This window comes from Seriola aureovittata, chromosome 11 (genome assembly GCF_021018895.1).
Source record: "Seriola aureovittata isolate HTS-2021-v1 ecotype China chromosome 11, ASM2101889v1, whole genome shotgun sequence".
Taxonomy (NCBI): domain Eukaryota; kingdom Metazoa; phylum Chordata; class Actinopteri; order Carangiformes; family Carangidae; genus Seriola; species Seriola aureovittata.
Window position 1 is genome coordinate 19,022,430 of NC_079374.1, and position 24,702 is coordinate 19,047,131.

At 38.0% G+C, this 24,702-nt stretch overlaps 5 protein-coding genes and 1 pseudogene across 5 annotated transcripts; all 6 read left to right on the plus strand.

The window, feature by feature from the left end:
- Nucleotides 1-5,877: 5,877 nt before the first annotated feature.
- On the plus strand, nucleotides 5,878-6,831 carry LOC130177798 (olfactory receptor 6N1-like). Its single transcript, XM_056389752.1, has one exon. It carries the CDS (start codon nucleotides 5,884-5,886, stop codon nucleotides 6,829-6,831), a length of 948 nt encoding a protein of 315 aa, XP_056245727.1. The 5' UTR covers nucleotides 5,878-5,883.
- A 1,627-nt stretch (nucleotides 6,832-8,458) lies between these two features.
- On the plus strand, nucleotides 8,459-9,391 carry LOC130177887 (olfactory receptor 10A3-like). Its single transcript, XM_056389883.1, has one exon. The coding sequence runs from the start codon at nucleotides 8,459-8,461 to the stop codon at nucleotides 9,389-9,391; it is 933 nt and encodes a 310-aa protein (XP_056245858.1).
- A 2,943-nt stretch (nucleotides 9,392-12,334) lies between these two features.
- On the plus strand, nucleotides 12,335-13,264 carry LOC130177667 (olfactory receptor 10J4-like). Its single transcript, XM_056389574.1, has one exon. It carries the CDS (start codon nucleotides 12,335-12,337, stop codon nucleotides 13,262-13,264), a length of 930 nt encoding a protein of 309 aa, XP_056245549.1.
- Nucleotides 13,265-14,358: 1,094 nt separating this feature from the next.
- LOC130177668 (olfactory receptor 4Q2-like) lies at nucleotides 14,359-15,265 on the plus strand (annotated as a pseudogene).
- Nucleotides 15,266-16,375: 1,110 nt separating this feature from the next.
- LOC130177669 (olfactory receptor 6N2-like) lies at nucleotides 16,376-17,296 on the plus strand. The gene is given in 3 exon segments (XM_056389576.1): nucleotides 16,376-16,563; nucleotides 16,565-16,914; nucleotides 16,917-17,296. Coding segments are annotated over 3 exon segments (918 nt in total).
- A 2,170-nt stretch (nucleotides 17,297-19,466) lies between these two features.
- Nucleotides 19,467-20,399, plus strand: LOC130177762 (olfactory receptor 6C1-like). Its single transcript, XM_056389701.1, has one exon. It carries the CDS (start codon nucleotides 19,470-19,472, stop codon nucleotides 20,397-20,399), a length of 930 nt encoding a protein of 309 aa, XP_056245676.1. The 5' UTR covers nucleotides 19,467-19,469.
- Nucleotides 20,400-24,702: the final 4,303 nt, after the last annotated feature.

Here is a 24,702-nt window from a genome sequence, read left to right on the forward strand (position 1 = left end):
CTGTGCCATTCAAATGCAAGAGAAAGAAAACAAAAAATGTATTATAAAGTATGATAATGACTATTTGGCTTCCTTATTTGTATTTAGTCATGAACAAATTAGAGGCATAGTCTGAAAAACTTGACTTTAATACCTCAATTACGAGATACGATGGTGTAAATAATAGCATGATGCATACAGGTTACACTGTAAGGCATCATTCTTTATTCAGTACAGTGTTTATGCGACACAAAGGCTTTCATGAAAGTTTATTTGGCCAAACAGTGGCCTAAGACACTGAGGGGCATCAACCAACACATTTCCTCTGAGGTAGTCCGATGTGTACAGTCCATACACATGAGATTACCATGTTATTGATGGGATAATAAAGGAAAGCTGATGTAACTCTCACCTGTTGTGATACAATGTCACAGAGACACAGAAATACAGAGTAAACATGATGATTAAGCCTCAGGGTCATTAGTCCACTATGTCTCTGTGTCCCCAAGACACCAATTTATTGTTGATGTATGATCTGAGACCAGTGGTCTCCATGCAGATGTAACTGTGCAAATTCCCTTTCCACTGAGAGAAGGTCACTGATGTTAGATAGTAGATGAAAAAGCCCAGAAGAGAAATGTTTTCTGTTGGGGTTAATGATTTACCATTGCATATCTGTTATGTACAGCTAGACTTTCAAAACACTTCATGTTTGGATAAAAAAAAGGCAGGCCAAAACAAAATGTTTGCCCTTCCCTTGCACAATAATCAGTTTTTTCAAAACAAAGCACCAGGAGTTTGTTCACCATCAGCCAGAAATATACTATTAGTAAAACAGTAACCTGAACTCAGAAGAAGTTAAAAAAAATTTTTGGCATAAAAGAAACCATGTCTTCAGTGTGAACAGCAGCCTGCAGCTGTGCCCCATCAGCTTAGAGAGACAGCTGAGCTGCAGTCACAGCACCTAATAAAATGTTGGATCAACCTTGATGATGAAACAACCAAAATTAATATTTTTGGCTTTGTCATACCAGCAGTAAACAGTCAGTAAACAAAATAGTAACATTTCTGACAAAAAATTTTCATTTTATTGTAGTTGACACAATCACTGGGTACAGTGGAGGCAAAACAAGATTTTCTTTTGTGAACTTTGTCACACAAAGCCATTGTGACACTGCTGATCTTTGGGGGAAAGAAAGTTTCACCTACAAACTTATGTTTGTTGTAGAGTCTATCCATTCATGGGACCCTTGAATTAATTGTGTTAGCTTTTGCTCTTGGTCGGTATAACCAGACAAGGCAGGCTAATAACAAGCAAAAGCTTACCCTTCATTCATGCACATCACTCTTATCTGCAGAACATTGAGCTCTCAGTGCCAACCAACTGATGACAGCTGACCTAGTTTATTTCATTCACAAAAGTAGATTTAACTGTCTGTGATGTTAGCTACCTAACTGCTAACAATGAATTAAAAGAAGTTAGGGCTCTTCTGTATTTTTGGTGTGTTTATTTGTTGATAACACATTGATATCTTTTATTTAATAAATAATAACTATGTAATTCAGATGAAAACATTGTATAAAAGTGGTTGAGACTTTTGTGTAATTAATAACATTAATATAGGCTGGGTTCTGTTTAGCTGAGTCTGTTGTGACAGCCCTGGGCCGTATGACCTTGTTTTGTTTTGGCCTGTTCCTGTTTCCTGTGTGTTTTCCAGGTACTTCCTGATTACCTGATGGATTTCACCTGAGTGGAGCATATTTGGGAATTGAAGATGGCCTCTCTCTCGCTCAACCCTCCTGGAAGGCTGGTGCCTCTCAGGCGCCCAACTTGATTTTTGTTTGGTTGTATATTGTTTGGTTAAGGCCTCAGTTTCTGTACGTGTAGTTTGTGTTGGCTTTATTTTCCTAGCACCCAATATCTCCACTACACTATCGACTTCACATATGGTTATTTTGTTTACGTTAACTTGGGTTATCCTTAATAAATTAGTTTTCTTTAAATGGTCGCTGTGTGAACCTGTCTTCTTGGTTATGCTCCTAAATGAGCCGGGCATAACACAGTTCAAGGTCCTGGTATTGTGTACAATTATTAATGAATATGACTAAATACACCAGTGCTTTTTCACCATATGACCAATGCTGGGTTACAGAACTAGAACCAGGGGATAAATAAAGTATCTAAGTGGACAAAGCAGACAACTGCTACAGTACACCAGAACTTCAGGGGCCATGAATGGTCTAGGCTAACTGTGTCAACTGACACCCTCTGATACCTTCACTGAAAATCTATGTATGCTAGGAATATCTACTTGTGAAGCATGTTATCTGATTGTGACCGCCACCCCGTAGAGGGCCACAGAAAAAAACAATCTGTGCTGATGTTTGGCTCCTCACATCAGGGGGGGAAAGTTTTCCCGCATCCTGAGCGGCAGAGGTGGCTGCTATAGGGTGTGAGACCTGTAGCTGCTGAACCTGGGGATCAACACGTGAGTTATTGCATTCATTGGCATAATGACCTGGTTTTTGACAACGCCTACATATAACAGTGTTTGGGCGTGCTGGTCTGGTGGGGGGCTTATTGTGGGGCCTAGAAACGGCCTGTAGTGCCAGTAAACCCTGTGTCAATTGGTTAAGCTGCTCCTGCTGCTTCTGTAACATATGCTTTAGCTCTGCCATTTCTATGTTACTAGGACTAGTAGCTGCCCTAACCTCAGAGCACTGCATGGCACTAAAAGAGGGCACTGAATAACTCCTAGCCCTAAGCTCATCAGGTCGTCCCTCCCGCTCCCAGCGAATGGCCTCTGCTCTAATATCCAAGAGAGTATACTCAGGATGTTGCCGCACTATCCCTTTTAGCTCCCTGCGAAGGTTAGCATCATGGACATGCTCAACGAACTGATCTCTAAGAAGCATAGGGACACCTTGCACTCCGCTCGGGGCACAGCGTTCAATTTTTTCCATGATACAGTATAAAGCATGTGAAAACTCTTGAAGTGACTCTCCCTTCTGCTGCCTTCGAGATAAGAAACACTGCTGGAGAGAAACATGAGACTTTGAACATCCATACAAATCTTGGAGGACAATGAAAATTCTCTCTGGGTCCTCTCTTTCTGCTCTAGGCCGGTACCTAATCTCATCCTTGGCCTCCCCCTCCAAGTGATCATATATAAAATAAGCTTGCTCAACAGACCTCATATGTCTAGTTCTCAGAGTTGCCCTCATCTCTTCAACCCAATCCTCCACTGGGATCCCAGAAGTCCCCCTGAAAACTGGACATTTTCTTTCCCTAGGGATATACAGCACACGTTCAACAGGGTCCTTTAGAACAGAGTGTCACGAACCAGCTGGACTATCAGGGCCTGAGCCTGACAGGGATGCACTGGCTACTGCTCGTTCCTGCAGTAGCTGCTCCTTTTCGGCCTGCAGCTGTTCGATTAAGTGTCTTAATTCTTGGAGCTCGTTGGCCATGGCTGCAGTGAGGAAACACCAACACTCAACAAGTCCCACGAAGTGCACACTGCTGTTTTGTTTTAAACCCCCCCCCAAAAAAAAAAAAAAAAAAAATTCAACTTTTACTTAAGTAAATTATATTAGAAAAAAGGATTAACCCAAATCTATGTCACGTATACCCGCCTAGACCGTCACTGTATCCTGCCAACAACGCCAGAATGTGACCGCCACCCCGTAGAGGGCCACAGGAAATGATACAAGTGATGGTCAAGAACAGGCACGGACAAAGAGATTTCCCCCAAGTTCACAATTTTTATTATTATGCAGCAAATAAACTAATAACATGTCTAAGAAACAACTTTTTTAAAAAAGATACTAAGCCAGAGCACTACAAGACGGCTGGACACGGCCACAGGCATGGGGGGGGGGTCCGATAGGACAGAGCACTCACCTCACTCCGTGCCCAACACATGCACACACACGCCAAAACAATCAAAAGTAAAGGGAAAACCATAAATTGTGAAGGACGTGCAAAATTACCACCACACACACACACACAATTAAAGGGGTGTGAAGCTGGGGTGAGAAACTCTGAACACCGATCCCTCCACCGTCCAAGCGGCCACACCATCACCGGCCCTGCAGTACTCATGCAAAGAAAGGAAAACACAACAAGTTAAAAACCCATACAAAAACAACTGCTGCAATAAATATATTAAAAAAACCTTGGGGGAAAATTAAGGGAGTAAATGCCACAGAGGGCTAACATAACAAAGGAACTAAAGAACTAACAGAAATCATTTAATGCAACAAAAAAACGGGATACCAAAAGAATACAAAACAACAAAACAAGTTGAACTAGTTAAACAAATAAAACAAAGCGATAAAACAAAACAAAACAAAACAGCAGTGGCAGTCTGTCTCGACACAATTCACCCTACATGTGGTTCAATATGCGGGATACCCAGGAAGCAGGACCACACAATATGTGCGCCACACAGTATACCAGGGACCATGAGGAGGCAGCAGCCGAGAACAAGCCGGTCTGCCGGTTTAAATACACTCATCAATGAGGAAGTGGGTGGAGCTAGCCTGCTGTCTAATCCTACGGTGGCCTGGGAGGGACATTCACTACTGGTCACATGATAAAAGCTTTAAAGGTATGGTTTGGGTTTTTTGACGTGGGGTTGTGTGAGGTACTCGTGAATAGTTAGTTCATTACTGCCAGTGGATTCTATCCAGCGTGCTCCCAGTCAGGAAAGCCAGCCGGCAGCACCCAATAGAGTGGCAGAGCTTTGTGTTGCTGTGCATGGGGCCACGAGAAAAAACCTGTTTTAGAGAGTTTTTTTTAGAGAGCTCACCTTAACAATCCAATATCCGTTTAAATGTATGCTTAATGTAGAATATTTTCAGCGGTTTATCTAATTGAAAACAGCAATTTCCTTTGGCACTTCATTTTTCGACCACTGAACTACTGTATTCCTATGCATTACGTCGCTTTCTGATTTACTCAGCTGACAATATACAGTGTGATCCGTAGGTGCTCTTCTCAAGGAGGAACTGACAGCTTGCATGTTTCCAATGGTGGCTGGTAGCTCTTATTATTGGGCCATTTCATTTTGTGTTAAGCATGTGCTGCAAGACTGAACGATTCAGGAGATCCTTTGTCCCCAGACTGAAACATCCTAACAACTATGAATTGACATGAAATTGAGTTCTGATTTTCATGGTCTCCAGAGGTTGAATCCTACTTTTACTTTGATGACCCCTTGATATTTCCTGTAGCTCCACCACAAGGTTTCCATTTGTGCTTCAGATTGAAATATCTCACAAGTACTGGAGGGATTGCCATGAAATTTACACCTGATATTCAAGGTCCCCATAGGATACATTCTAATGACTTTGGTGTAACTATAGTTTGTGTTCTTGTGTTCTTCTTTTTTATTGTTTTTAATTTTTAAGTGCCGACTAAAAAGTTGAACAAATCACATTAGTACCAGCCCAGCTGCACTGGTACGATTTTGTGGGAACTATAGTTTTTTGAGTGTTGATAAATCAGTTGTAAACTTTGCTAAACTTATTTGCAACAAATAATTGCAAATAAGTGCTGTAGTGGATGACAATTAGTTTTACGATATGGGAAATAATCCCCAGGAACAGGCTGTATTTTTTGTTTAGATGAATGATGATGATGAAAGAAATTTTCATTAGGACACTGGATTGAGGTAAACATGCTAGACGTGACATCAGGACTTAAACTCTCTACACATGCATTTAAGGAGGGGGTGTTCCCTTACATCTGAATGCATAATTCAGCTGTGTTTCACACAGCTGCTGTTGGACATATACTGACAAACAAATGAGCATTTTAACCATTTCAATGCATTACATCTTGTCTGCTAAATACTTTTCATCACTTGGACGGTTTTGCTTTGAAGGATCACTTCAAAAATGAGTAATACATCTAGTATAGTTGTATTTTCACTGTCAGGCTTCAATGCAACAGTCAACTACAGAGTCACACTTTTCTTTCTCACTTTACTATGTTACGGTCTAATTTTTGTGGTTAATGTGTCTCTGATTTTAATTATAATCTTGGATGAAAACTTACATGAACCCATGTATATTTGTTTATGCAACTTGTGCATCAATGGACTTTATGGGACTGCAGGCTTTTACCCTAAATTTGTTTCTGACCTTCTGTCTGATATTCCTGTAATATCATATGCAGGGTGTTTGTTACAGGTCTTTGTTATATACTCCTATGTAAAAGTTGACTTCTCTGTTTTAGTTCTTATGGCCTATGACAGATGTGTGGCCATATGTCGACCACTGGAGTATCACTCTGTTATGTCTGTGCGAAGGACTGCTGTGTTAGTTAGTTTGTCCTGGCTGGTACCTCTGTGCTGTGAGGTAATGATTGTATCGTTGACATCCAGACTAAAATTATGTGGCTCACGCATACAGAAACTCTACTGTGAGAACTGGTCAATTGTTAAACTTGCATGTAGTTCAACAACAGCTAATGACATTCTTGGACTATTATTTATTTCCTTCTATATCGGGCATGTTCTCTTCATTGTGTGTTCATATGTGCAGCTGGTAAAATCAGCTTTAAAATCCAGAGAAGGCAGGAGAAAGTTTACACAGACATGTGTGCCACATTTATTGTGTTTGCTTAATGTTACAGCTGCTTTGCTTTTTGATTTAATGTACTCGCGGTATGGATCAGCATCAGTACTACAGAGTCTAAAGAACTTCATGGCCATACAGTTTCTCATCATCCCCCCACTTCTCAACCCTGTTATTTATGGACTGATCCTGACTAAAATTCGGAGTAGAATGATTTCTTTGTTCATGATGGCAGGTCAAAGGGTTAAACTGAGACTGAAGGTTTGATTTATATAACCACCCCACAATCACTCTGTTTGACTAAAGAAAGGGTTGTTTTGTTTGTGTGATTCTCCTGTCGTCCTTTCTCTATCAGGCTTTTGTAATGTTAATGACCTCAAAGATGAGGTTCCCACACAGGAAAAACGTCTGTTAGAATTGCATTTCTGTTTAAATTTTGTTTCTACTTTTCCACAACTATTTTGGTGTTTATTAATGTGTCTCTGATTTTAACTATAATCTTGGATGAAAACTTACATGAACCCATGTATATTTGTTTGTGTAACTTGTTCATCAATGGACTTGTAACCATGAAATGGTTGACTACTCTGTTTTAGTTCTTATGACCTATGACAGATATACGGCCATATGTCGACCACTAGAGCATCACTGTGTTACTTCTGTGAGAAGTACTGCTGTGAGCTGACAGACCACCTGTCCGTGAGGGCAGACCTCACAAAACCTGTTTTTGGTCTTGTGAACGCAATATCTCCATGACATCTTGGGGGAATTTCTTCAAATTTGTTACAAACATTCACTTGGATGAATTAATTAGACTTCAGTGGTCTAAGGTCAAAGATCAAGGTCAGTGTGACCTCACAAAACTTTTTAGCCATTACTCAAGACTTTACATAGCAATTATGACAAAATTTCACACAAATGGTTAATATCTTATATGACTCTGGAGAAACAGGGAACCTGAAACTAGTCAGAGTGGCGGAGGCATTCAACCGTGAGGCGGCAATTCTAGTTGTTTAACTGAATTAGGAACTATCTTCCTTATCATTTTCAGTAAACTTATTCATGTCATTAAAAGGTTATAACCATGTATGGTTAGCTGTTTCTGCATGGCTGTAAGGTGAGGATGGTGGTACCTGATATAGCAACTGAAATAAAATGGTGTGTGACTGGCAAGATGGCGAAGATAGAGTGACCCAATCTGAGCTTCAAAACCGCTCTTCAGAAACCTATTGGTGACATCACAGAGACTACGTCCATCTTTATTTACAGTCTATGGGTGTGACTCAAGTTTGGTCACCTGTATAACTGAACTTACCTGTATAAACTATAGACCAAAATCTTACAAAAGCACAAGAAAAAGAGTTTACAGACAAGCTATAGCTGAGGCTATACAATGTTTGAGCTAAATGCTAACAACAGAATACTAACTTACACTTATACTTACAATGACAGTGTTAACATGCTGATGCTAAAAGAACACAATTTTTTTTTACCATATTTAGTTAAGTTTGATAATAAGAAAATGTTATCATGGCATGAGTATAGCTAAAAACTCACTAGCACGGATAAAATCTCTCCCTAATGCATTATTTCAAACATCAACATGCACTGTGGGGAGGTCTCTAAATTCTCCAGATGTGAAATGATGTAACATCTACCAGGCTGGACAAGATAACAGTCTTTGAATACCTCCCAGAACTTAGTTTTGGTTTAATGTGCATAGATATCACACCATATAGATAGCTAAATAGGTTGATATGTATAATTGTTTTTGCTCAAAATTTTCTGTTGAGTTATTATGACTGCTGTTTTAAAAAAAAAACTGTGATAAGAGATTATTTAAGAACAGTCAAAGAGACTTTTTCCTCTCAGAGAGAACTATTTGACTTAGAGAATGGAAAACAGCACTCTCTCCTTTTACTTTAACCTCACCATGTTCATGAACATTGGACACCACCGCTATCCAGCCTTTGTCTTTTGCCTCCTGCTCTATGTCTTCATTGTCTCTGCTAATCTTGTCATAATACTGGTGATATCACGAGAAAGAACACTACACGAGCCCATGTATATGTTTATTGCATTTTTGTCTTTCAACTCTCTGTACGGTTCGACTGGTTTTTTCCCCAGATTCCTCATGGACCTTCTGTCTGATACTCATTTAATCTCACGTTCTGCTTGTTTCACTCAGATCTATGTTATTTACACATATGCTTCCTATGAAGTGACCATTCTTGGCATTATGGCTTATGATAGATATGTGGCTGTTTGTCATCCTTTACACTATCACAGAAAGATGAGCCGTAAAACTGTCTATACATTGGCATTCTTTGCTTGGGTATTTCCAGCGTGTAACCTTACAGTAAGCACTATTGTGATTGTCAGGCTTCCTCTATGTGGTAACAATATACATAAGGTATACTGTGCCAGCTGGAATATTGTAAAAATATCATGTTTTACCACTTCTGTTAATAATGTTATTGCTATGTTGGGGGCCATAAGTATGGCCTTCCTTCCCTTTAGTTTTATCTTGTATACTTATCTGAGAATTGTCATTGCTTGTTGGATGAACTCATCAGAAATCAAGGGGAAAGTATTACACAGTTGTTTTCCACATATTATTTCATTTGTGACTTATTCCATCACGTCATTTATTGATACTGCCTTGGGCCGACAAAATCTTAAAGAGATAAATCCATTCGTGGCTGTAATTTTGTCACTAGAATTTGTTGTCATTCCTCCGGTTCTGAATCCTCTTGTCTATGGCCTTAAATTACCAGAAATTAGAAGACACATTTTCAGGATGCTATGCGGAAAAACCCCAAACTAAGAAGAATTCCTCTAGAACATTACTAGAATCTACACTGATCATATGAATGATCTGTGCTGTGAATTAACCACCTTCATTACACATATGCCCCCATTAAGTGACCGTTCTCATCCTTTACTCTATCACAGAAAGATGACTTCCTAAACTGTTTAAAGGTTGTCCTACTTTTTTCTTTGCAGCATGCATTTCTCTGCCCATCAGGCTTCCTTTAGTGGCAAAGAGATAAAACATGATTTGATCTGACTGGAATGTTGTAAAATTATCATGTGCTATAAACAATATTTTTGTTTTGCTGTAACATTGTTTAATGTTATGTTCTGTTTGGTGATATTGCCTTAAGATGGTATAATCTTGAAGAGATGAACACATTTTACTGGAGTTTGCTGTCATTCCTCCAGTTCTGAATCCTCTCATTTATGGCCATTCAAGACACATTTTAATAATGTTTAACTTAAAACAATAGTTCAAAACATTTTGAACAAGTATAACTGCATAAATTTAACTATGACTGTTACAATAACAGAAATAAGAATACTATAAGATGGATGTGCATGTCCCATGCTCTTTATTATTATTTATTATTATTATGTTTTATTTTAAATGTACATAGTAATGACATTGTTTAGGAACATACATGCTCAGGTTGCCAAGACAATAGAAGCACAAGGAAAAAGCTATTTTTGTGAATAATTTTCAAAATTCCCCCATCTGGTTTGGTGGGCGCACAGGAAAAAAAAACATAAAGGAGTTTGATAGCACTCATAAAGAAAATGCTCACTCCATAGTTATATACATGCATATAGTCTCATCAAAAACAGATACAAAATGTGCCAATATCTCTTTATTTATTTATTTTAAATTTATTTATTAAAACCAGTTGCTTAATTTTTTCACCTGTTGCTTAATATGACACTCATAACTCTGCCATAACTTTCATGTAGTGACATGTATAAGGTCAAATATACCCCCCCCCCCCATGTGAACAAAAACTCTACATGAGCATTTTGTCTTTTGTGAAACAACAGTTTTATGAATGAAAAGACACATCTAAAACTCAAACGATTCCATTCTACATGTCGTTAAAGAAAATAAAGAAGGGTGGCACAACAAATCATTCAATATAATGGGTTTTATTTTTCTTACACACTATGTCATTTGGGAAATATTATGTGAACAAAGCAGAAAATACATGCCCATATCAGACCATAGACACAATATGTGTCATAGAGTGTGTCATTTGTCCATCTACGTAAATATTTGGTTATATTGTATATTTCCTATAAAAATGTTTTGCTGTTTACTTTATAGTAGAAATTGCTACTCCATTCTGCCAAGAACACAATATGTAATAATACTTATTTTTTGCCTCAAAGTGGTGAAACCTTAAGATAGTCTTTAAGTAGGATATCCAAAAAAAAAAAAATCAATAACCATCAAGATAACACAATAGAAACAGTGCACCTATGGGCAGGGTACAAACACCCCCAACTGGCACATAGTCAAAGAAGCCTGAAGAACAGGAGACCTCAGTAACCACCAAATATGAATCTCTACTGATGATAATAATATTTATGACTTAGCTCATTTTACCATCAAAGCTAACATCTCAGCTGCTTCGTGGACAAAAGCAAGGTCAGAATCAGAATTACTCAAGTCTGTGGAGAATCAGGGTGAAAACCAGGAAGAAAAGATGACGAGAAGTCGGTGAATCAACCTGAGCTGATAAAGAAAACACTGCAAAATGTGTCTGAACTGCCTTGCACAATTAAACCCTGGCTGGTGATAAAACCCATGAAGTGTCACTCAGAGAGTTGGTGGACTTTCGCTGTCCTTAATGAGCCTTTATTGGGGGTGGCAGAGCTCTCAGGGTGTCTTTTCATGCTGGTTGTGTCGGGCCTTGACGACGCAGTGGGCCTGATACGAAAGGTTCACTGTCCCTTCTAAGTGTAAGCAGTGCTGGAGATAAACCTATGGGGTTAACCCTCCCTCCCTTGCTTGAACCTCAGCTAGACACTTAACTGAACGGTTGAGACTTCCCTCCTGTGCCCCTCACAGTCAGGGACAGCCCTATAGTTAGTCACCCTAATAAAACTTAACTCCTTGTATACCTCAGCCTGTTCCTAACAGAACCTCAAAGAATGCTTTGGGCCTCCACAATCCATTTTAGACCTACTTGGAGTAAACCTCTAGCAATCTCGTGGAGGGTGCTTACCTTAAAGAGGTGTGGGGGACCAAGCCGGGTTGGTGTGTGATGTCTTGCAAAAAAGATTTTTCGCTGATCATGGTTTAAGCCTTTTATTTAAGGTTAACAAAAAGCAGATGTCAGCAACAGTCACTCACAGACAGCCCAGGGGCACCTGTTGGCCTATTCTTGGCTTGGTGTGTCAGGGCCCTTACATGTCTTAGTTACAGTTGTTACAACTTTGTCACTGTAAGTCAATGTTGGACTCCTGCGGGGGTGACCATTATATTTTATCCCATTGTGTATCTCCTCATTGTTTTTTGGAATAATAAGCAAGAAATGACATTGATCCCAGACATCATACCTAGAAACTACATTTTCACAGTTGAGTATTAATCTTAAAATGCATTATGGTAAGTACTAAATTTTACAGTGATTATCAGAATTCTCCAGAGAAGAAAAACTATGACAGCATTCAAGATCAGATGAGATAAAACACTCTTAACTCCTCCTTATTACCTGCACTTGTGGCGTGTCTGGAGATCCAACCAAGAGCAAAATGTAGAGCAGGCCTCAAGGTGAAACTACTGTAGGTATGACCAATATTATATGATGTTATGTTTCAATGATTCAAGGTGGTTAGCACTTTATCACACAACTGCTTAAATCTTCCTTCTCACAGATGCTGTCAGGAATGAGAGTTCATCTAACAACAAAGACCAAACTACTGACGTCTTTGCCTCTGATTTAGTGTGAGTGGAATGGAAAACAGCACTCTCTCCTTTTACTTTAACCTCACCATGTTCACGAACATTGGACACCACCGCTATCCAGCCTTTGTCTTTTGCCTCCTGCTCTATGTCTTCATTGTCTCTGCTAATCTTGTCATAATACTGGTGATATCACAAGAAAGAACACTACACGAGCCCATGTATATGTTTATTGCATTTTTGTCTTTCAACTCTCTGTACGGTTCGACTGGTTTCTTCCCCAGATTCCTCATGGACCTTCTGTCTGATACTCATTTAATCTCACGTTCTGCTTGTTTCACTCAGATCTATGTTATTTACACATATGCTTCCTATGAAATGACCATTCTTGGCATTATGGCTTATGATAGATATGTGGCTGTTTGTCATCCTTTACACTATCACAGAAAGATGAGCCGTAAAACCGTTTTCAGCTTGGTGGCAATGGCTTGGGTTTTTCCAGGCTTTGTTCTTACGGCATGCATTTCTCTGTCCGCCGGACTTCCTTTATGTGGTAATGAGATACAAAAAGTGTTTTGTGCCAACTGGAATGTTGTAAAATTATCATGTGTCAGCACTACTGTCAACAATATAGTAGGTATGCTTTTGACCATAGCCACAGTTTTCCTTCCCCTTTTTTATGTCCTGTACACCTATTTACGAATAGTAGCTGTTTGCTGGAAGAAATCTGCAGAATTCAAAGGGAAAGTATTACAGAGCTGTCTGCCACACATGGTTTCATTTGTGATTTACTCAATCACAGGTTTTTGTGATATTGCCTTGGGCAGGTATAATCTTGAAGAGATAAACCCATTTGTTGCTGTGATTTTATCGCTGGAGTTTGTCATCCTTCCTCCAGTTCTGAATCCTCTTGTGTATGGACTTAAGTTACCAGAAATCAGAAGACACAGTTTAAGGATGTTATCAAGGTATATGCAATAATAAGTCTGAACCACACCACGGCAAATTGTATGAATATGATTCTATGAGCACACATAGGTACAAACAACTGTGGAAAAACATACATATACAGAACCTATGAGTAGTGTGGGAACAGTCAAAAAAACCTAAAAAAACTGTCATTTAATTAACTCTCACACTATCGCTAAGGAAGAACAGAAATCAGGCTTAATCAGGATCAGTCATTACACACACATTACACAAGATGTTCCACAAATAAGCTGACTGTGAGTGTTGTGGTCACATGCTTATTGTTCTCAAAATATTGAATGAGATTAAGTCCAATACTCAAATGCAGACCATGTGTAGTAATAATGAAATAACAATAAGATCGACTGACTATGCCTTTTACATTTTTTTCACATATAAATGTTGCCAATCCTTAGCCAGTGTAAACATAATTTGTTACTGTTGGGCAGCTAAAAATATTCTCGAAATATATGTGTTTTGCATGAATAAACAACATGACAAATTATTTTCTTGTACCATTACTATTTTGATAACAGATTACATTTTTCTAAGTCTCCATGCATGACTTACTTTCCATTAACTTCACACATGTTGGCATTTTATTTTACGTGGTCTCAATTTCACCTCATAAAGGTTTTCAACACAGCTTAATTTTAAAAATAATATGATTTTAAAAAATCACATGCCACATCACTTACTGGAAATTTGAAGTCCCACGCTAACAGCGTCATTGAGTGTTTCTGCCATGAGAGAATATAAAGTCATCATGGAATGGGTTGACACAGAACAGGATGCCCATTTTTTCTCCCACAAAGGTTAGTTTGTGCAAATATAATTCCTATTGGGGCGTCGTGTAGCGTAGTGGTCTAAGCAGGCGCCCCATGTGTAGAGGCTACAGTCCTCGCTGCAGTTGGCCCCGGTTCGAATCCCGCATCGGACGGCCTTTCGCTGCATGTCATTCCCCCTCTCTGACTCCCTGTTTCCTGTCTCTCTCCACTATACTATCAAATAAAGGCATAAAAAGCCCAAAAAATATACTTCAAAAAAAAATATAATTCCTATTGCTCAAATGAGAGATAAATAATGATAAATTGTAACATTTTATGATGGATAATGTGTCAGTAATTACAATGTTTACTCTGTCAGGGTTAAATGGCACCGCAAACTACAGAGTCACTCTCTTTGTTCTCACTTTATTGTGTTACTTTGTGATTTGGCTGGTAAATCTGACCATTATTGTGACAATCATTGTGGATAAAAGCCTTCATGAACCCATGTACATCTTCCTCTGTAATGGTGTATGGGACAGCAGGTTTTTATCCCAAATTCCTCATTGATCTTTCGTCTCCCACTCATGTCATCTCTTATGCTGGATGTCTTCTGCAGGGTTTTGTGTTGCACTCTGCAGCTTGTGCTGATTTCTCTATTCTAGCTCTAATGGCATATGACAGATATGTGGCTATTTGTCAACCTCTGGTATACCACTCTGTGATGACTACACCAAGAGTTTGTGTATTTGTGTTTTTTACTTGGCTTGTTCCATTTTATCTGTTGTTCATGAGCACAATAACAACATCAAATTCAAGGTTATGTGGCTCACACATACCGAAGATCTACTGTGTTAATTGGTTAATTTCTAATCTTGCATGTTCTGCCTCTCTTGCAAAAATTATCATTCCAGCTTTTAATTATACTTTTTATTTTGGTCATTTTATGATTGTTGTTTGGTCCTATGTATACCTGATCAAAAAATGTCTGAGATCCAAAGAGAATAGGAGTAAATTTATGCAGACATGTGTACCACATTTAGTCTCTTTAATAGTAGTCGTTGTATGTTTGCTTTTTGATTTGTTGTACATGAGATTTGGCTCAAAACAGTTATCACAAAGTGTCCAGAATTTTATGGCGATAGTATTTCTCTTAATTCCTCCAATCCTCAATCCCCTCATTTATGGGTTCAAATTGAAGCAAATAAGAAACAGAATTCAAAATTTTATTTGTGGTAAAAGGTGAGTTTTTAGACCAAAGTCATGAGTTGTCTACACAAAGAAAAAAAAATCATGTATATGATTTGGGAGAAATACCAAATACATTATCATTTTAATCATTAGACAATGTGACATTCACACATAACCAGCATTCACAGTTGAAATGCCCCTTACATCATGACAGAAAGCAAATTACAGGGAAAATTCTGTGGCATGTAAAAAAGTCCAACTAAATTTATCTGTTGTGCTTTAAATGTGTCTCCAATCACATCATGTTTAACATATTTTAAAACATGTGGAGCTTTCAATAAATCTGCACCTGATGAGACGTGTGCCTTGTTTCATATAGCTGTGCCTTAAAACTTACTTTGCATCAGTTGCTGACTATTTCAAATTTGTGTTTGATCTATTTTCTGTTGTAACTCATATTTATTTAAAAGCATCTCTGTCTCACTGAGTTATTCAACAAGGAAAAAACAGCACACACAAATAAAAATGACTGTTTTAGGGACCATACATCACCTTTGTCAAATTTTATACTGTGAAGTAGACACTCAAACCATTGGAGTGTTATTTATTTATTTCCTTGTGCAAACCTGTTTCATAAAAATTATGTTTATATACAAGTAATGTGCACTCATTTACAAATTCAGGACTTAGTAATGTCTTAGTAATGACTTTTGAGCGTCTGAAGTGTATTTGTTTTGCTGTTGAGTTCAAATATCAAATCTTTCTCAATTGCTTACTCCACCTTTAACTGTGTGTAAGGAAGTTTGCAGTTCATACGCCATAATAATAGCTAGTTGTCAGTGCAAGTGTTCTTAAAAAAATTCATAAAACAACGCGATTGATGAAATTGGAAACTTAAACCATCAAGTTAAAATGTTGTCTTTAAACTCAATATGTGTACTGCAATCTTTTCTGTGTTATCATTTAGTCATTCATCTCTAGCGTATTCGAGCTCACTGATTGGATTGTTTGAATTTCTATGTTCACCAGCACATTATCTGTTGCTGCCATTAAAGCATATAAACTGAACTACAAATGACGGTTCAGGTTGTTAGTGATGAACAGATGCAGTACTGGATGTCTCGTTTTTAATAATGTAAGAGCAAACTGTATAATTTCCAATATGATGGATAATGTGTCAGTAATTACAATGTTTACTCTGCCAGGGTTAAATGGCACAGAAAACTACAGAGTCACTCTCTTTGTTCTCACTTTATTGTGTTACTTTGTGATTTGGCTGGTAAATCTGACCATTATTGTGACAATCATTATGGATAAAAGCCTTCATGAACCCATGTACATCTTCCTCTGTAATGGTGTATGGGACAGCAGGTTTTTATCCCAAATTCCTCATTGATCTTCTGTCTCCCTTTCATGTCATCTCTTATGCTGGATGTCTCCTGCAGAGTTTTGTGATACACTCATCATCAGGAAGTGAGTTATCAATTCTTGCTGTTATGGCTTATGACAGATATGTGGCTTTATGTCAACCACTAATGTACCACTCTGTTATGACTGCACAAAGAATATCTCTGTTAGTGGCCTTCTCTTGGCTCTTGCCTCTTTTTTGCATGTTCAATAACACAATGACAATTTTTCAGACAAAGTTATGTGGCTCACACATACCTAAACTTTACTGTTCAAATGCACTGCTTGGTAAACTAGCTTGCTCTCAAATACCATTATTGTATATTTCAACATTGCTATTTACCATGTCCATTTTTTCTTTCTTATTTGGTCTTATATGTATCTGGTCAAAACGTGCATGAGATCCAAAGATAGCAGGAAGAAGTTTACGCAAACATGTGTGCCACATTTAGTCTCTTTATTCAACTTTGGCTTTGCTGTGTTGTTTGATTTAATGTACACACGGTTTTCTTTGGGAAGGTCACCACAGAGCCTTCAGAACTTCATGGCAATAGAATTTCTTTTAATCCCCCCTATTGTGAATCCTCTGGTCTACGGGTTAAAACTGACCAAAATTCGTAACAGAATTTCTTTATTTTTTTCAAGAATAGAAAGAAAGTGTCTTGACAGCGTAGATTAACTGAAGTGAGAGCATCTTCAAATTCATTCAGAATATATTCATGTGTGATAAAAAAGAGGTATTATGACCATCCTGTTCATTCAATACCCCAAGTTACTCCCTGCAAATCCTTGTTCATGTCCAGTTTGACTGTTATGAACTGTGCCATATTGAATACATAAGATACATGCTAGTTCCCATGATCAAAATTCGTCTCTCTTTTGGGATTTTTTTCAAATGTAACATTACTCCTAAGTCACAGAACAGCCTTGGAAGTCGCTGGTGGAACTGCACTGCCCAGCAAATAGGGAGGTTAACCTCAGAGGATCGGACTACTGGACAAACTTTACTCATGCGATAAACTCTCTCCATTTGTCAGAAGCTCTGTTGTGAAATAGGTGTCGACATGTGTTTCTCTTCTTTGGCAATCATTGACTTTAATTCAGTGGCACAGGTCTGGTGGGTTGGCAGGTGGGTGGGTTGAGTGGATACTTGGGATCAGACTGGATACAATGTACTCTTTGTATTTTGTATATTGTGAAAATCTTCAATAAATAGACCTGGATTACTCTTGAGCCAAACGTTACTGTAAAATGTTTGCTATCCCATTGCATTTCCACTCTCGTCATGTCTACATTAGACAGAATTCACAAAAAATATTTATTTTGCTGAAAAGTTCTTGCATACAGAGAATAATGACTTATAATGCATTTAGACACAAAAACTGAGTCAAGCTTTGAGAAACATCCACATGAAACTGACAATCATCAATCAAATATAGAGCTTACATGAAACATCTGGCAACAACTGCCACTACAGCCATGTGCCACACTTTCTTATATAATCCTTGTGAGCTGAAAACAACGATGCAACATAAACCGTTTATCAAGCCTCAGTATCAAAAGCGTCTGTCAATCATGTGAAAACACTGAAGAGTAAGGATATGCAGCAAGATCAAATGCAGCATTCACTCTTCACGTGCCAGTCCTGAGTAGCCTGGACAACCTCCTTGATTTTCTCAAACACACTTAACAATCCACTTCATCATCTCTGTGTTTTGGAAACAGAAACAACACGTGTATATATTAAAATCATATATTCATATATTTAATATATTTATTATATTTTCAAGCTGAGACAGGAAACCAGAAATGTACGCAATTTGCTGCATCATACTGGAGATGCAAAACTGGCTGCTCGTGGACGGAGTAACATGTCACCCTGAGGCAGCGACCTTAAGACGTGCCTTTGTGTACTTGTTGGTGAACTGGTGTTGGGGCCGATTGTGTACAGTACACTGCTGCATGTGCAAAGCATGGACATGCAGCAGGACACCGTTTTCGAAATGGTTAAAATAAATGAAGAAAAATGAAGAAAAGTTTGAATTAGACATTGTTTTGATTTGGTTTCCGTGTTTATTAGATTTTCCCTTTTTTGTTTTCCAGATAAATTGAATAATTGAATGAAAAGATGATACACGGGCTTCATGTTTCCCCTCCACAATTCTCCTCTAATGACCCAGGTTCATTATCCGTACATTTAAGCTACCTTGTCCAACTTGGGCTTCGGGGACAGAGGCCTGTCCAGGGCCGGCACAAGAGACTCAGTGGGCAGGTATGGACACACTATGCCCGTCCATGTTGCCAGGTTTGAGTGGGTCACCATTTGGTTTATTTTGTACACACACAAGGACACACATGTACTTGCACATGCACAGATGATGCGATAAACATTGCCGACAATGGTTTCTCACTATTCCACTGTTCAACTGATAGTAGTAACGGGCCTTGATGGGCTGCAATGTTGCAACATACGAAGGGGAGGATACAAATGTTTTATGAGTAAGGAAATGCATTCAACATTTGTTAGACCTCAAGGATGCACACAGTGTATTTTAATCAGTAAGACTGAATGTAAACATAACTTTTGTTTGTATCACTGTTGTTATTGTTATCATTATTATTTTTCTGATGTTGGTCGAACTAGCTCAGTATTCACCAATGGACTTTATTCCCACGTGTTCCTTGTTGTTGTAGTTAAAGCTGTTATTAATAGATTGTATTGAAGGAGGGCAGACTCTGCGAGGGATGTATCTACAACACAGCGCACTTTAACCCCTTCACTCTGTAACCACTGATGCTGTGACACAAGGAAAGTAGAATTTGAGAAGAGAGGTGTAATTTGTTCTCTGACCATGGATAATGTTTCTATTGTAAGAATTTTCACTCTCTCTGGGATAAATGAGACAATGAATTACAGACTTACTATTTTCGCACTCACTTTACTGTATTACTGTGTGATTTTGTTTTTCAATATCTCTCTCATCACTATCATTATCGTAGATGAAAACCTGCATGAACCTATGTACATTTTATTGTGTAGTTTTTGCATTAATGGACTTTATGGAACCACAGGTTTCTACCCCAAATTCCTTTTAGATTTACTGTCGTCTTCTCAAGAAATCTCATATGAAGGATGTCTCGTACAGGCTTTTGTCATGTACTCATGTGCTTGCTGTGATTTGTCCATTCTAGCAGTTATGGCCTATGACAGGTATCTGGCTATATGTCGACCACTGCACTACCACTCTTTTATGTCTAAGAGGAAGCTCTCTGCGCTGGTATGTTTCTCTTGGCTGACACCTTTCTGTATTTTCTCCATCAGTATTATACTAACATCCAACCTGAAGTTATGTGGTTCGAAAATTCAAAAACTCTTTTGTGTGAACTGGATAATTGTTAAACTTGCTTGCTCTGACACTGACACAGTTTCAAATAATATTATTTCATATGCAACAATTTTCATTTATGTGTTTCACGGCTTTTTCATAATTTGGACTTACATGCATCTCATTAGGACTTGTGTGAAGTCCACAGATGACAGGATAAAGTTTATGCAGACATGTGTGCCCCATTTAATTTCTTTAGTTACATTCCTTGTTGTAATTGTTTTTGATTTGATGTACATGCGATTTGGCTCCACAGATTTACCTCAGAGCCTTCAAAACTTCATCTCTATAGAATTTCTCCTCATTCCTCCACTTATGAATCCTCTAATATATGGATTTAAACTGACCAAAATAAGACACAAAATTCTGTGTTTAATTCATGTTGGAAGAAAATAACCTCAAAATTATTAATTCTGATTTTATTTTCCATCTAACAGGAACAATACAGATGAAAGTTGTTTGATAGAAAGAAGAAATGCAACAGGTGTAATGTTGTAATGTATATCCAACTTCTAACCGAAACTAATTTAAGGCAGTGTCCCTGGCAAAGGAATTCAGTGTGTTTGCTTTAAGAAATATTACAATGTGTGGAGTTTTGCTGAAAATGTCTTCAGGACGGCCCAGTTTGTTCTACGTGAGGACTGCATACCTCAGTATATGTTCACCAACAAAGCATTTGACTTGATTTATATCTGTGATATATGCAACATGTATGAAAATATGTATATGTTTCTTGTTCTGTCTGTGTTTGTAATATCAAGTAGGAAATTTGTCACACTACATCATACAAACTAATATGTGCTAACACATCACACCTCTCTCTCACTCTGGCATCCCATCAGAAGATATATTTTCTGTGTAAAGTTTTATTTAAAAAAAGAAGGAAACTTGTATTAAACATGAGACTCTTGGACTGGAGATTTTGTTCATGCCTCAATATGAATATGATTAATAGCACATATAAGTTCTTACCATACATCAGAGAACAGCCCTTACATATACAATGTGAAAAGCTCAGATAGAGACTTCACAAAACTCCTCTTGAGCAACAGAATACGTTACACAACTGTTTTCACAGAGTGAGTAGTCAATGCAACTAGTAAAGTCCCACACAGGTATTTTCACATATTGTTGCTGGTCAGACCTCATCTCAGACCACACTTCATTTCCAAATCCCTTACAGTATGCTTACACCAAAACTTGCGCCTAATTAATTCCAGTGAGGAAGGGGACAAGTTGTATTCACTTGTGGATGTGAAGTGACTTTGCTTTGTTTGAGGCTCTTCAATAGCAAGTCATTCTGAGAGGGAGCGGGACTGACCTCACATTCGTGATCCAACCCACTTCAGCCTCAGCTGAGGTCTAAGTTTTCTTTAAATAATATCCTCAATGTTCATGTACAACAACTCCTGGATAATTTGACAAGACTATAGGTTAATCTAATAGCCGTTGCTTTGAAATATAAACTTCATTTCTAAAGCCTCTGCTGCCGTTGCTATGGAGAAGATGCTAGTCTATGATTGGAATACAAGCACTAGTAAATCCAGGAAACATTTTGGACCCACAATCCTTAAGTGAATTGATTTCAATTCAATTAAATTTGCACATTTGCCTATTTTTAATCAAAGACACAGATATTGTCATATGCAGTCTCTCATCTTTTGTAATGATGAGTCCATGGGGAGAGTTTCATGTCCATCAAACCTCTGAAAGTGCAGCAACTGTAAACAAAGTCAACTCACACTGGCCGTGCAACTTATGTCACATCTGTAAACCACTCGCTTTTATTGTGGCAGTTTATGTGTCCCTGTACTCGTCCACACTTGTTTTGTTATCACTCTATCGCACAAATAAAAAATGAAAAAAAATAAAGAATTTGAGAACATAGAAATCAGAGCGAAAATGCAGGATTAAGCACCAAAATTATTCTAATCCATTTTCATCTTAAAAAGAATCTCATGTTTGAATTCATTTGAAAAATGAGATGTACAGTAAATCAATAAGGACAAGTTAGATGTTCCCAAACTCAAACTAAAGTGCTTTAGTTTGAGAGTCTTATTTGTTCATTTAAACCTGCAATAACTAAGTTTTTGGCCACTTCAGGGCAGTGGACACAAGCTGTGAACACAACACTGACATGTTACAGCCGTTTAAGTTGATATGTTGGACCCCCTGTTCACACATCCAGCAGATACGGAGCAACACTATCATTCATTTGGAGACATGTTTCTGTATCTGAGGCTTACTCATTAAACTTTCAGTTCTGAGTGAACTTTTGACTGACTGCACATCCATTCACCTTAGAGAGACCTTCTCTTCTACCTCTTTCCCTCTCAGTTATTCTGGAGACATCTTCATTTGTAGTCACAAAACCAACTCCACCTGCATTTATATTTCCAGAAACCTTCTCCAACAGTTCTTTAACTTGAGTGTCATCATCTGCTCTCCAAATACTTGTGTCTAAAATTTGGTATCTATGTCCACACCTCACTAAAATGGTTATGAGAAACTTGCAATGTAGCCCTCCACAGGCAATTGTGAATTTTACTACTGTGTTTCTCCACAGGGTGTCGTTTAACAGCTCAAGGGGTCCCTCTGCTGTCCACTCCCTGCCTCTGTGAGCGCTGGTGTGACCATAGGGGGAGACACGGCCATGCAGGCTGCCATATTCTCATTCATCGGTCTGAGGTGTCGGACAGAGTAATGGATCCACGTTTCAGTGGTGTTGACCACAATGACCTCACCCCATCATCAAGGACACCCTGTCTCCTAATGCATCATCTTCTCTGCTGATGTCAAACATCTGTCAAACATCTGTCGGCCAAGGATGGTGTCTCCTCCACTCCAGCTAGTTGTGTATGACAATGCTTCTGAAGACAGTGTTTGTCCCCTGGAAAGAGACAAGACTATTTATCAGCAGTGAAAAGGGTTCATCATATCACAGTACTTTGTAAATAGTAATTATGCTGAAAACGTTACTTCTAAATCAAAAATAAAGCTTCACTGGATATTTTTAAATTAAAAAAAAGAAAAATAATAAATAAAAATAAAAATAAAAAATTGAAATTAACTTGAGTATTCCATTGACCATGGAAACAACAGTGTACAAAACAAACTTACCGCAAGGTCCATTTATAAGCTGAAGTTTTTCAATCTTAGCTTGCAAACCATCATGGAAACAAGTCTTTATCAAAAAGTCTTCACATCAAAAATGCCAAGACAACTGGGTAAACATCATCTGTTAGTGACAATCATGTAATATGACTGAAAGCTCCAGAGCAACTACTTAATGGACCTTAAACTAAACTACTGGCAGCTGTAATTCTGTCTCATAAGCAAATATAATTCAACATCATACCTTTCCATGTTTGTGCTCTGCAGGCCAGCGAAACACTTTCCAACCTTTCATTCTGTTGAAATATTATTTTAAAGGTGGTATTAAATGTAATGTCAATGTTTTACCCAAACCAACTGAAGCCACATTGTTGGTCCTCAATGTCAACCTGAGCTTTAGTGTTTGACTTTCTGTGTGATACTGAGAGGTCCGGCCAACCCAATAAATCATCTAACTGTCTGCTGAGGAGAGATATCAGATGTAATTACACACAGAAAAATCTCTGCAACAGTTTAATTACATTGATTAACTACTATATTTCATGTCAGGGTTGGAGTGTGTTTGTATAATTTAGCTACTGGTTATTTAAGGCACTTTAAACATATTTTCTCACTCAATCTCTTAACTACAAGTGATGGGCTCTTTTATTAAGATTACTTTCTGCCAAACTGTTATTTTCATATGAGATGTCTGTATTCATTTCTTCTCTGTGTTCTTCTCACTGTCTGAAGTGGGCAGCAGGCAACATGTCTATTGTCTCATTCCCCCTGACAGGAAATGAGGATGTACAGAATTCTCTACATAGGGTTAGGGTTAGGGTTTGCATGTCCTATTTATTTCTTATGATGCTTTAACAAACTAGAAAAAAGCCTTGACCCTGGTTAGAAAAGTCACAGTTGTTGCACTTTATCAATTTTCACCTGTTATTTATTAACTATGAGACTTTAGTAAACTCACAGATGTCACTGATTTGTTGGATTACAGCTCTATAATGAGCTATCAAATCATCTGACACCTTCACAATAAAATTCAGTTTGTTCAAATCTTTTCTAGGCGAACCCAAATTCATGCATACATAATCCATTATACATCTTTTCACATAAAATAATGATTCATCTTCAAATGGCCCTGGTTGTTCTGAAAAACAAAGTCTGCAGTAAATCTATATTTGAAGCTGTTATAAGACTGAGAGGGGCATAACTGGAAGTAGGAAAAAGACGTATTATACTTATTGTTGATTATTTAGTCATGAATATTTAAAGTTGTATATAGAAACGTCTGGTTTGAAACCAAGTTCTCAGGAACTTTGAAGAAATCAAGTCAAGATATTTGAACATTAAATAAAGTGTTAACAAAAGCAAGAACCACACTCCTTCAGCTTCCTCAGAAAGCCTTTTTATTCAGATTGAAATTCAGAGTTAATGCCACAGCTGTTGCATTGCCAGTCTTTAAAAGAGTCCCTGAGTCAGAATTAACTCGATTCAGTGACTGTGCAGTAACGCACATCATGCAAAAAGTAATGACTACAGTAAGAAACCAATTATAAAGTCTGAAAAATGCTTTGTAAGCATCATCTGTGACTAC

Excerpts from the sequence above, each read along its gene's own strand:
- LOC130177798 (XM_056389752.1), top strand. The coding sequence starts at position 5,884 with ATGAGTAATACATCTAGTATAGTTGTATTTTCACTGTCAGGCTTCAAT.
- LOC130177667 (XM_056389574.1), top strand. The coding sequence starts at position 12,335 with ATGGAAAACAGCACTCTCTCCTTTTACTTTAACCTCACCATGTTCACG.
- LOC130177762 (XM_056389701.1), top strand. The coding sequence starts at position 19,470 with ATGGATAATGTTTCTATTGTAAGAATTTTCACTCTCTCTGGGATAAAT.
- LOC130177887 (XM_056389883.1), top strand. The coding sequence starts at position 8,459 with ATGGAAAACAGCACTCTCTCCTTTTACTTTAACCTCACCATGTTCATG.